At 35.2% G+C, this 14,066-nt stretch overlaps 1 protein-coding gene across 1 annotated transcript in view; it reads left to right on the forward strand.

The window, feature by feature from the left end:
- LOC129364180 (FERM domain-containing protein 5-like) overlaps positions 1 to 14,066 on the forward strand; it is a 53,572-nt gene that overhangs the window by 25,158 nt on the left and 14,348 nt on the right. The window contains exons 2-4 of the mRNA XM_055036661.1: positions 10,553 to 10,657; positions 12,161 to 12,203; positions 12,358 to 12,436. Coding sequence (XP_054892636.1) covers positions 10,553 to 10,657; positions 12,161 to 12,203; positions 12,358 to 12,436 — 227 coding nt within the window. The remainder of the gene's footprint in view (positions 1 to 10,552; positions 10,658 to 12,160; positions 12,204 to 12,357; positions 12,437 to 14,066) is intronic.

Raw genomic sequence — 14,066 nt, forward strand, 5'->3', positions numbered from 1 at the left:
TTATGTTTAGTAGTTATAGTGATGTATCCATTAGGTGCAGAACCATCTCATGCTGTGCAGCTCATAATTTAGATTTTCCCACTGAGTCAGGTGCTCAGTCATCCAAGTAATAACGTCTGTATATTTGCATGCTCCCTATCCTCTTAAATATAGGGTTGAAAAAGCATCATAATTGTTGGGAAAAGTGACCCCTGGGTATTTACTCTAGTTAGTCAAACGTTTAACTCCTGCCACTTTGAAAAAAATAAACTCTTAAATCATCTGCTGTGGAGAGCAAATCGAAAACTGTGCATTCCTTGTTAGATTACTGAATTATATATTTGCAAACAAAATTTTAGCAATACAATTACTCTGAAATAAATGTATCTCCACAAAGAGCTTTTCTGTCACTGTAAATTACTCTCAGAAGTTTGTGGTTTCACACAGCTGTTACTTAACAAGTGTCACACACGATATTCTCTGTTTGATAGAAATAAACCAGACATCCAAACAGTCGACACATCCGATCAGATGAAACAAGTTCTGACTTCTGGTGGCTCCTCGGTCACTTCAAATATCTGAGAAAGTGGTATCACTTTTGAAAGGAAACACTCCTGATCAAAATCATAACACTGGGGGAAAGAGACACAAACTGAATTTGGGCTGCTGGATCATAAATAGTTTCTAAATAGAGCTACAAAGTGCCAAAACTTTTGTTTTGGTGAAAGTCAAGTTTATTTGCAGAGGACATTTCAACTACATGGCAGTTCAAAGTGCTTTACGTGACTAAAAACATAAAACAGTATCAAATGTTACATTTTGTCAAATGCCAGCATCAAAACCACCAAAAACAGTCCATCAAATGTATTGGTTAATGTTCCAGTTATTAATAATCAAAGACAACTCTAAACAGGTGGATTTCTAAAGGAACTCTGTGTTTTGAAGAGACGATTTACTGAAAACTCATTGAACTCAAACTGGCTATTAGATCAAAACGTTCAAACATTAGCCTCAAAAAGTCATAATCAGTGGAGAAATCAGGCTTTCATGTCATTTCACATCACTGCATAGATTAGATGCAGCAAGATAGTCATTTAAAAGGTTCTGGAACGATCTGAACAAGATAAATTGTAGACCCCTAAAATTTTACCTGAACTGAGCAAGAGGCTCTGATGGACTAAAGCACAAGCAAATCCTCAACCCAAATAAATATCCTTATAATGTTTTGTGCTTAACAACAATATGTTTCCCTTTTTTGTGAAAAATATTTTTGTGTGTGATATTGCACCTTATTTTTTGTCTTTTTCACATTTAATTTTTAGAGTGGTTCTTCTTCTGCAGTGATCCACTGCTCCAGTCAGCTGTGGCGAAAAACGAGCTGAGCCCACAAGTAAAACTCTCAGTTTACCAGTCTATCTATATTCTTACCCTGTCTTGTAGATTACAGATAAACATGGATAATTTCTGAAAGAACAAGTTTCAAGATGAAAAATTAGCTTGTTTTTGCTGATATTCCAACAAATTCAAAATTACCCAACTAAGGCAGTCTTTACTGTTTTGCACAAGAGTTGACAGAATTTAGCAATCTGCATAATAAGTTTAAATGAGAATAAGTCTTTGTTCTTGTTGTGCTTCATCTTAAGCTTGTAATGCAACACAGAACTATGAACTAAAGTTTAATCAGAAATTTCTTTTACACAGCGACTATGTTTGACCTGTCTGAACTAGAAAACCTTATTAAATGAATGAAAGTGTGTGAAATAAGTCTCAGCTTAGATATGATGTGAGACAAATAATATTTAAGTTGTTTTTTTTTCTCATAAGACAGCGTTGTTTTCTTTAGTTGGATAAGAGGAGCACTTTTTTAAATTATTTATGGACTGCATTATATTTATGTGCAAAACTCCTAAATCAGCAATAACTTTTCAAACACTTATATAATTTTAGTAATTTAGGGTTTATACATCTTTAGGGTTTATAAATATTTTATGTACACATAACAGACAACTTCATAAAATAATTTTTTTTTTTTTTTTTTAGCAAACTCCAAATTTATTGCAGTTCCAACTGTATAATCTTCAAACTGCTTTATTGCTGAAATGTACTAAATAAAATTTTATTTTAATTTTATTTGATCAATTACAAATGTCCAATAATATAATTTAACAAATCTAATAGTATTTTAGTGCCTGCAAAGTGAGTCCCAAAGATATTTTGCCTGATCTTGGGACAGGCAGCTGCAGAGGAAACTGGAAACCCCTAAAGCATGGAACTCTACATGAATGAGGGAGGATTGACAGAACTAAACACAGATTGTAAGAATAATCCCAACATTGCTGAATCCCCTGGGCCACCTTAAGGGTAGCAAAATGACGGCCTACTGACTACAAAAATGCACTTAAAAGGATCACTTTCTTTCTGTCTTGCAGCAAATGTATGTTTTATGAGGAGAGTGATAAAGACAGTAAAGGAAGTGTGTTGCATTTAGTCAAAACAATGTCATCCCCAATAAAACTATGCTTTTGTCTGCAAAGCTGGTTTTGCTTTGAAGTTAAAACAACATAGTTTTAGGCATGCATAAACACCCCTGGACAGTATTAGAAGCTGGGTTATTTCCATGAATGAGACAACTTTCTTAAAACGTCATTCACATGTTGTGATGATAATTTAAAATCAGCCATAGTCAGTGGAAAATATTAAATCAATCCAAAAATGTACTTCTTTTTGCAATGTGAGAATGGTGTATCAGCTTAGAGCAAGACAGTAAGTAGTGGTTGGACACACAAATAAAGTACGAGCTCAATGCTGTTTGTGGGAATGATTTACACGCTGGGTTTGGGTGTCACACAATTTAAATCTAGAGACAGAAGTAATTTATCATTAGACATTAACCAGCAGAATGTAGTTTTCAGTTTGTTCTTTTTAAAACCTTTCCAAATTGGTTTTTTGTCAGTAACAAACAGTGTGGGGGAGACACCTCCTTTAGCAGAAAAAACAAGACTTATATTCATTGAAGAAAATCAATAAAGAAATACTATTCCATTTATTTTTTTTTATTTTTTATTTTTTGCATATGCATGAAAACTTGTTAGCCTCAGAAGTTACAACTGCATTTTACCAGCACGGCAAATCACTCATCAAAAAACAAGAAGAAGATTCAATAACTGAAAATGATTGAATCATTAAGCACATTCATCAACCTCTGGAAGTTTAGCTCACTCAACAAATAGATCAGTTTCAGCTCCTTCTGTTTTCATGCAGCACTATTGGATGAAGAGCTGGAGACTTTAATATGTTTACTAAGTGTTTTGCTGTGACTCATTCATAGTTCTGCTTCTAACGTATCTCACTGCAGTAACTAAACACAGATTGTAAGAATAATCCCATCCATATACTCAAGAATACTTGAGTATATGGATGTTATAAATGTAACTTCTGACCATAAACCATAAAAAGGGACCAGATGCAAAGTTTTTCAAGGATTTTCAATCTTATTAATTTCACATTTTTTCAATACGGAACCAATGTGATTATTCAGTATTAGAACATCCCTCTTTTTTCTCAAAATGACTTTTTCTGTGAATTTGATAAATTTTTGTGCATAGCTTAAGAAATAATTTTATGCATTTGGAAGAAGATGCTGAAGAAAATGCTCATATATAAATGCACCTTGGGTTCACTCATGGGTTATGAGATAAATTCATCATAATCTGTTTGGATAATCGATGTTATTCTAAAAATAGTTAATTACCACATTATGATGTTCAGTTTATTTGTTCTATAACGCTGAACAAAAGAGCATGTTTTCTGTGCACAGACAGTTTTATTACCTTCAAACTGCTTCTCTATCTTAAATTTTATGAAGAATTATTTTTGCTCCACATAAATTACCATATATTTGTTTTATTGCTTCCCGTGCTTCCATGGTAAGTCTGTTTAGCAAATACACTTAATTATCCAAAAATGCAACACATTGAGAGAAACATCAATGTTTCACTCTTTCGATTTGTGTATCCAGAATGTGACAAAGACACATTACCATATCATGAGATTATAGTAAACCGTTTACAGGATTTTCTGCAATCAGCCTTTAGGCAACAAAAAATCAGCGTAGAGATCATCCAGTGGAGCAGTGAGATATCCCACCAACTCAATGTTAAGCCCACCAACATATTTTTTCCACTAAATTACATGGAAGACAGATGCTTAAAGCTGCGTGACGTGCAATCACAAAACTAAATAAAAACAAAACATAATTAAACAAACGTGTTATGAGTTGCTACCTGTAGCATTTGCTCAGTTGTTGCAATTTCCATTCTCTAGCTTAAAATGACACCATCATTTATTGATGTGGTGTTTCCCAAGCTGATATGGAAACCCTCTCAATAATTTATCCAACGCAAAGCCTGGCAAGCCTGAGAAAGCGTGGCGTGCTGCCGCTACGCTAAGGACCACAGTGATCATTTGGCCGAGGTCTGGGTTATTTCCATCTCGCCGTTTATCACTTTTATTGCAGCCATGATGAAACACTACGCCTGCTTCCATGAAGCACTTATGGGGCTGCGCTTGTTTAATACATTCCTCTCCCTCTGACAGGCCTACAATAATCTCATTAACCCCTGAGCCAATGTGGCTAATATCGCTGCTGCCCCTCGCACGCTCACTAATGTCAGTACTACTACTTTTATTTTACAAGGAACATTTGTACTGAACAGATGTGCACAGAACAATTTTAGGCGGAAAATTGATGTTGGTTCTTTTACAAACCTGGCTTCCTTTTCGCCATTCATCCCTTTCGCCACAGTTCAACTACATTCAACAGGAGGCATCTTCTACATTTTAGTCAAGTTTTGCAGCTCTTGTCATTTTCTGTGTGGTTTGTTGATTTACATCTTTCAACAGTGGAAAACTTTTGCAATGGATATCTGAAGCAATTAGCTCTTTTCACTGTACAAATCTGGACTTTATATTGTTATTAATTACAAATTGATTGCAGTTTGTAGGCTTTATTATCAAGCCAGCTGGCTCAGACAATAATGCACATCAGCTGTAAGCCAGGATTTAGTAATCAGAGTCAAGTACTGCCGAGGGCCTTCGAGGTTCAAGCTCATATCCAGTACCAGCCGGTTACCTGTGCTCCACCAAGTGTTAGACTTATAACAATTGGTCGCTTTAATTCAAAGCACAATATATCTTCCAAAAGATGGACTTTCAGTCGCCTTTAATATGTACCAGTAGAGAGGAATAGGTTGTAAAGTTGAATTTTGTTCTTTGTGTTTTTCATTTTAATTGCAAAAATTTAATATATTAAAAAAAAATTTATTACTTTATTGGATTACTTGATTTTATCTTTCTTAATTTTTGCTAATTATTTGGATAATCCTGAAGAAATCCTTATCAGAATAAAGAAAATAGTGAATAAAATGAGTGAGAACATTATTATGTTTTACTGAAGCTTTGCCTTGCAGCATATAAATATTTTACTGACTTAAATACCCAAGTCTATACAATCTATTGTACTTTTGCTGATTAAAACTTACCTCAGCATTTATGTTTTAAAGACCAAAACCAGTAGACCTTAAGAACTTTGCAGTATTAATAATGTTCTGCCAGTGTTAGGCCTCATGGTGCATCAAGTCCAGCTACACATTTTGTTTCATGTAAATGTTTGAAAGGAGACATTTGTTTTAATGCCAAAGGATTTTTATTATCCTTTGGCAAAAAATTGGATTTATATCCAAAAACAGCACAGAACTAATCATTTCCAAAAAACAATAAAACCCAAAAGGGAGAAAACAGTTCAAGAAGTAATTTACACCGAAACATTGCATTAACTCAAGACTTTTTGTAGTCTTGACAGCAAATCACACTGAAGATCTATAGTTTATCTACTCTAAAATAACAAAGCTTTGCTTTAAGTGGCAGCATTTAGTTTTCCTCCTTGTAACCACTGGTATATTGCAGCTCGGATCTAAGATTAAAGTTCATAAGGATGTTGAAGAACACTTATCCACAGATCAATAGTGTTTCTGCCTCTGATCCTGCCTTTGTGTCCCAGTGGTGCCTGGTCAGCTCACTGATGTTCACTGTGCCTCATTAGTATGCAAGACACCAAGCGGCAGGGCGCCTTGCTGCTTTGTCCTACTGCTATTAAGTCAAGATAGAAAATGTGATTCATTCCTTTTGTTACAAACTGCACCAAAGTATCCTTCGCTTTTTGGTTAAATTACTAAGAGCAAGAAGGTTAGTACAAAGGTTGATTGAAATGCAGAGCCGAAATCTGAAGCTTGTACTTAAGTCTTTTTTTTTCAAATCTGACATAAGTGCTGCTCAATCGCAAAAAGTAACTGTGACTTAGCAAATAATTTAACGTAGTGTTTATGTGAGAGGAAATCTGTGATCACAAGTTTATTATTCTTTATGAATGGATTTTCCGAATGCTTTTCATACCTCTATGTCTAAAAGTGCTAAACAAAGAATAACCCCCCTGGATCTTTGTTGTTGTTTCAGAACTACCAATATGGATGTGGGTCATTAATAATTCTCATCCTCACTTGCCCCAGAAAGTACAGACACACACATTAATTTGTGTAACACTGAGTAATATGGGATGCTTGTGAAGCAAAACAGAAAGAGAAAACAGGAGACAAGGTTCTTCATGTGACAGTTTCACAGGTGTACCACTGACCTTTGAGACAAAAAAAAAGGAATCTAAGCTACTTTATGTGTGTATCATAGAGAGTCAGTGAGAGAATGCAGCGTGTGCGTGTCTATTTCTGCTGCCTGACTGGTCAGCAGGTCTGTCCTGGTGAGTCAGGGTGGATGTCGTGACAGTGACATATAGACACACTGACGGAGGAGTTGGAGGGTCAACCCACTGCATCCTGGGAACAGTCTGGTCAGTGCACAGCTTGGCAAAACGAAGCATGATCAGTTCAGACGGGGTTCTGGTGGTTGAACTGCAGCCCATACATCAGTGTTATGCAGAGATATATAGAGGATGTACAGCAAAGTCATGGGGCCAAATGTCACGTGATGAATTGCACCATGTAGGATGTCAAACTTTTGATTTACCCAGATTTGTAATAAATAACGCAATGGCATGCTGGAGGTGTACTGGTGAGAATGATACTTTGATGCATGTGCTCTGTAGCTGGTCTAGTGAAATAACCTCAATTGTGATCAGATGCATTTTCTGCAAATTAACCTAGAAGACTTAAAGACATTGTGACTCCATCTGTGTCCAGATTCAGTTAGTATTTACTTTACTAATATATTTATGAGTGTATGATAACTAGACTTTTTGTGCTGTATTTATGATGTTTGTTTCATTTCATTCATAAGCAGTTGTATATGTATTCATTTGTTAACACATTTTTCAATATTTATTTCTCAAGGTTTGCTTTACTATGGATAATACCGCGTATGCCCCCACACTGCCATAGCTACAACAAGCTTTTATCTACTCTGTGTGCTTGATGTAGGTTTTAATTGTGTCCTGACTAATTTGGAGAAATGAAAATGAACTAATCATAAAATAGCAATATAATGGTAAACGTAAAGATGACAGATTGTTCAAATCAAACTTATGTTTGACAAGCAGGCTTTTACAAATATGAAGGATCTGTAAAATAATGCTTCTCTTGTAAAGAACTACCAAAGTTTTTTTTTTTTTTTGGATAGTACAAGGGGCACTTCAGGAATGGTCTTTATCTGGACACCAATGGTAGACAAATCCATAAGCAGGACTAAGGTTGCAAAGGTCATTAAAAACGCTCCCTATAGCTGCAGTGCACCAGAACTGTTATCTGTTTTCATAGCATTGTACAAGAATGTCATGTAAATTGCAAATTCAGTGCCAAAGAGGATATTATGATGTTCTTAGAGAGACAGGCTGTAGACTGACTGGAAGGAAGCGAACATTAGAGGCAAAATGACTGCAGAGTAAACCAAAACAGTTTCAGAGGGAGGCATAACTCAACAAGAACGGATTACGCATATTTCAACCAGTGTGACAGATTCCAGCATGTCCTGGAGTTACTATTTATGAATGTAATTTATAAGCGTCCAGAAAAAAAATAAATAAAAAACAGAAAAGAAAACAGAGTTGAATAACTGAAAAAGTGGAGTTTGAAGCAGAGCTCTACATGGAGAAGGTGGTTTATTTGTTTAGGAGGATCTGTGCCTCAAGCCACCAAGAGGCTCAGATATATAACATAACATGTTTCACTTATTAAATTAACTTTTAATTAATATTCTAATTTATTGAATATGACTGCGTTTGCCTTATAAGAGTGTTACCTCTTGATGGGGAGACTCCTGCGAATAACTGTGATTTGATGTTGACAGCATGATGGGGGAGCAGCTCATGTCTCAACTATCCTGACAATTTTAAAGTTTGTCATCAGAAGAATTTCTGTTGAGATCTGACTTGAAGTAAAACCAGATTTTATCGCCATTTTTAATTATTCATTATTAGACGCATCATCAGTAAAAAGTATTTCTAAATGTGGTTTTGTGCCATTCTGCAATGGAGCATAGCGATCAGTGTTTCACAATAGTTCTACACTGCTGTTTTTCTCACCCATCTTTTTAATTTTCTCTTTCTCACATATCAGTTTCCAGTTTTTCTGACTGTGCAGTTTCACTTATGAGAACACACTGTCTCTTTCAAAGGACAAAACGGGACATTACTGAATGTCCTTTACCTTTGCTGAAACTGAAGACGTATCAACTTTGTAAAAAAATAAAATAAAATAAAGAAAACACTGTGCACTCATGAGGCAAGAGCTAATACCAAACTAAAATAGGGAAAGAGAAAATATTAAAACTGTTAAAAAATTATTTAAAAATCACATTTAGTCCCTGCCTCATCTAGTCAAAGCTCCATTTACAAATATATTTCACTCAAAATTTGTTAATTTAGCCACGCCAGAAGGTTTTTTAGCATTGATGAGCTGCTTAAGGTCATTCCATATAAGCTCAAACAGATTTAAATCCACGTCTGTGCAAGACTGCACCTGTTATGTCCTGGTTTGTTTTCAGTTGTTTCTGAGGTTTGCTTATTCTGTGTTCCTTAGTCTTATTCTTTGATCAAATCAGTCTTGTTTCTGTGTTATTTTTGTTCAGTCCTTAGTGTTTCTAGTTATTTTTATTTCATGTCTCTCACCCTAGTTTAATTGTTTCTTAAGCCAAGTTATTCATTAGTGTTAGATCCATTTCCCAGTACTCTCTTTCGCCCCCTGTGCCATTTCTCTCTCTCTTTCTTCAGGCTGCATTTTGTTAGCTCATCACCTTTTGTTCCAGCTTTCATCCTCACAGTATTTAAACCCGTTTTCTATTCACACTCTTTGCTGGTTACTCCTTTTATGCAATGTTATTTTCTCTTTTTCTTTCACATGTTCCCTGGTGGCTTTTTCATTGGATTTATGGTGTTGTTGTTTTTTTTGTTCTACTCTGGCTACTTGTGTTTTTTGTAAGTTAGCATTTGGGTCCACCATCAAACATACATCATGACATCACCATTTTTTTTTTCTGTTTTGAGTCATTCAGAATCTGATGTGCTTTGGATCTTTGTCCCATGCAGAATCAAAATACACTGAGGCTGAACGTCAAAAACTCAAGGTCTGAATTTTCTGTCTGAAAGCATAATTCAAACAGAAAGAGCCTTCGATTAAGGAACATTTTATTTCTGAGGTCAGATTTAAAAAGGAGCTTTTGTCCAAACTGGGAAAATAAATATTAGTGAAAAAATTTTATATTTTGCTTTCAGATTTTATTTTAATTGGATGACACCATTATTATCCGCTTCTGCTTCCACTGAGCTTTTAAGCTCAAAGAATAACCAGATAGCACAAGCGTCAGATAACTGTACTGCATTTATTGCATGACAAGCACTTCCTCTTCTCATCCACCTGCCTCCACCTTATCTCAGTGTTTTGCAGGTCCTTTAGTGGAGCAGAAATTTCTTAGAGCCTTCGCAGATGGCTGCAGCCTTGATATGAATATTTGATAGCCCTTATATATCTCCCTTGAGGGCTGTGAAATATTAAAGCACTTTCTGGTGGCCATTTAGTTTTCTCAGGCATTCAAGATAAATAACAAAATAATTAGACATCACATTGAGGTATGAAAGAAAAAGTTTAAATGAATTTACTTGTGTTTTTGAAGCGTTTTCAATTTTCTCTGAATTGTGTAAAATTGCATGAGTGCAGACGAGGCTAAGATGAGCCAGTCAGATGATGTTTGTCACCATTTTGCTCTTATTAGAGGAACACAAGTACAACAAGGTGCTATTAGCTGTTAGTTGGAATTATATGAATAGTTAAAATCTGAATAAATATTTTAATATTTTTGGGGGGTTTGCTATAATTACCATGTCGACTGTAGTTTTAGAACAGTGTTACCAAAACAAGAGCCAAAATATTTTTATATGTGTGTGTGTTTGATTAAAAAGACTTTGAACAATTGACATAATGACTCAGAGAGTTTCGAAAAATTTGGTCAGTCTTGGCTTCTTTGAAAACACTCTTGTAAGCACAGTTTATGAATTTCTTCAAATGTTTATTTTCAGCGAGATGCCAAAGGACAGTACCTGTTTGACCTCATCTGCCACCACCTCAACCTCCTGGAGAAAGATTACTTTGGCATCAGATATGTCGATCCAGACAAACAAAGAGTAAGTACTTTTCCATTTTTGTGATTTTTTTTTTCAATTGAAAGGCTGAAAATTATTTTTCAAAAACCTCCTGCTAACAAGCAAATATTTTTTCTCTCTGCATCTTCATTTGCAAAGTCTCTTTCTTATCAATCAAAAAGTCTTATGTCTGTGTGCAAATTGGAAGTGAGCTGCTTGTATTTCAAAAACGTAGCTTTTTTTTACATAAAAAAAGAAACTGTTTCATTTCCTATGTCAGCACGCTGGTGCAGACCTCTAGCTGTGTGTCATTCTATGCTTGGTCTAAACTTGCTTCTGTCTCAATGCAGAGATGCAAGTTACTTTTAGAAGTTACAAGCATCTGTTGATGCTAAATGTGAAAAAGGTTGGTACAGAATCTTTAGCTTCAATAAAAACTGCAACGCATTGACAAAAAATTGCTATTTAATTTGTGGATGACAGATTCAGCCTAATTGTCAGTTCAATCACACATCTACACATGGAGTGAAAAGACATACCTTGGTCATTTCTGACAGTTATTTTATGAAAGATATAAAGAGTCATTTTTATGTGTGTGTGTTTTTATTATTATGTTATTTTTTGCATAATTTTGCTTGTGTTGATGCAAATGACATAACATTTGGCTAAGTTGTGTACTTATGGTCAATTATTTTTTCTTCCCAGTTATTATTTCTATTTAACTGTGTGTTGTCATTACACTTTTATGAGAATTCAATTTGTATTTTTTCTTTTATCTTTAGTTTTATTCCCTGATTTAAAATTCCTTCAAAATGTTCTGTACTGAACTATCCACATAGTGTCTGTTTTGGGTGTAGAAATGGTCCCTTGTAAATATAAATACTTAAATGACTGTAACAGCTTGCTTCCAGTGGCTTAATGACAATTTTTCCACCACATAAACATGCAGGGCAGGTTGGCAGATCTGCAGGTTAATTCTGGATGCCAGACAAAGGTCATATCCTTTGACTGATAGACAAATCAGCCAGAAAAATAAACAGACTTGTGTAAAATTGCAGGGTTGCTGATTATCAGTTAACCGTTTATTGTTGAAATGTGAACAGCTCGTAAGAGCTTGAACTATTTGCGCTCTTAGGCTTCTCTTTGCCTGTTTAAACATCAGTCGGCAAAGATTTAAAGAAAAAAAAAGGCAATCACTAGAATGCTACTCAAGGTATAGCATGTTTGTTTTTTGAAAATAACTCCACGATGCAATACCCTACTGGCTCAGCAGTGTGAAAAGACTGGCTCATCTAACTACTTTTTAGAAAGCTTTCTCTGTATGACCCGCTGTCTGCACACACACCGGTGTTTTAGGAGGTCTTCAGAAACAGAATGCAGGGATCTAAAAGTAATTTTGATGTAGGTTCTAGCTGGCTTAAAAATCACAATCGATTGCTGAGCTATATAATGTAAAGAAAGAAAGTTAGGCATTTAAAGACTCTGTGTTCACTCTATGTTTAAATAGTTCAGCTGTTCTTATTATTTCTTTCTCAATCTTTACAGCACTGGTTGGAGTTTACAAAGTCCATTGCCAAACAAATGAAGTGTAAGTAGATTATTCATGTTTGTATTCTCACATTTTATTTATATCATCATAGGAACAACTGAATAAGGACTGATGAGAGTGATGATTTATAATTCATCCATACAGAAAACACATTTTGAGGTAATGGTAGATTATTTTTTCCTTGTTCTTTCAGCCCAGCCACCTTTCACCATGTGTTTGCGTGTGAAATTTTATCCACCAGACCCTGCTGCTCTGAGAGAGGAAATCACCAGGTAGGATCTGGCATGATTCGCTGTGCAACAATTAGGGGTCAGTGAGGTTAGTTCATCTGTGATGTTTATAAATAACGATTCACAAAATCAATTACAAAGGTTTTTGTCTACCTAGAGGAAACATTTGACCATGAAACAAGAAAAAATGTACTCGTCAAAATCGCAATTTTTGAATCTTAAGTAATCACATTTGACATTTCTTTTGTTTCATGAACAGATTGAAAGTAAAAGCTCGAAAATTCAGTATGTAGTAACAAATGTAAAAAATTAAGGAAATTATAAGACAAATTATTGTCTTGGCTGTATTTAATTTCCTTTCAAAAGGCTTCTCATCATATTTTTAAGACCATTGGTCTTAAAATGTCAAAATGTGCTCATACACCTGGCTTTGAAGTTATATTCTGTCCAACATTCACACTCTCAGGACTCCCTGATGGCTAAATTAAAAGAAAGCTTTCTGTCTTTCAATTTAGCAGAAATTTTGAGAGTTCTTCATTGCTGCTAAGTTTGGGCACATCAAGACAGTCATTTAAGAGTAGTTAAAAGATCCTGAAGACGCTAGAACAAGAAAGTCAAGTGGAAGACCAGGAATAATGTTGCCTGTGTAGAGCTGCAGGATCTAGTGGGGTCCCAGAAGACACAGGCAGATCTTCAATACAAATTAAGACCCTGACTGATGCTGACTGTAGAGAAAAACGCTTAAAGATCAAGACACATCTTCAAAGACCACATATGGCCTTGTGGCTCGCTTAGCTGAATCAGTCGATGTTGAATTAAAAGTAGGTTTAGGTTATAAAAATATTCGTTCAAAAATATTCATTCATCAGATGATGTTTAATCCATCATTTGATGAAGGAAAGATCATAGTGAAGCACAAACATGCAACACTCGGTCATCCATCTATACACATGGATTGGGTAAGGAGAGCCTTAATCAATACACAAGCAAAGATGCTCACAGCTCAGGTGGGAAAATTGGCTGAAACAACAGCTTTTAGTTGAGCAGTTTACAAATTTGGTGCTCTTAAAGAAATGATGAGCAGAAAGTCATTGTTGGGAGAAAGCCACAAAAAAAACAAACTGTTTCTAGTTTGTCGCAAGTCATGGAGAAAAAAACTGCAAATCTGTTTAACAAGAAACTCTGGACAGAAAATTTAAGTGATTTAGATTGAAGTATTTGAATGTTCAAATAGCTGATGTTATTTTTCTAAGAAATTAATTACGAAATAAATTCTGAAAGTCATGGTTTTTCCTTAGATAATTATTCACTATCTTGTGTTAATCCGTCACAAAGAAAAACCTGCAGACTCTATAAATATGTCAGCATTGCCACACATTGCCCTGCTTTTATTACCTATGTTAGAAAGCACTCTATCTGAAGCTTCTGCTTTAACTGCTGTCAGGATCTCTGTTCAAGAACATTGGGATAAGCAGAATGGTAATTTGTTGTTTTTTTTGCCCACTTTAGGAATCAAAAAGCCCTGCATGTCAGCAGAGTAATAGTAAATAATGCATGGTGTTTTGCATACAGACTGTTTCTGGACACTAGGGTGGAATTGTAGGCTTTAACTACATTATGATGTAATTTTGTGAGTTAAAAGTGCAAAAAATCCCACATTTATTACAGATGT

The sequence above is a fragment of the Poeciliopsis prolifica genome, unplaced genomic scaffold (genome assembly GCF_027474105.1).
Source record: "Poeciliopsis prolifica strain line A6 unplaced genomic scaffold, Auburn_PproV2 SCAFFOLD011, whole genome shotgun sequence".
Taxonomy (NCBI): domain Eukaryota; kingdom Metazoa; phylum Chordata; class Actinopteri; order Cyprinodontiformes; family Poeciliidae; genus Poeciliopsis; species Poeciliopsis prolifica.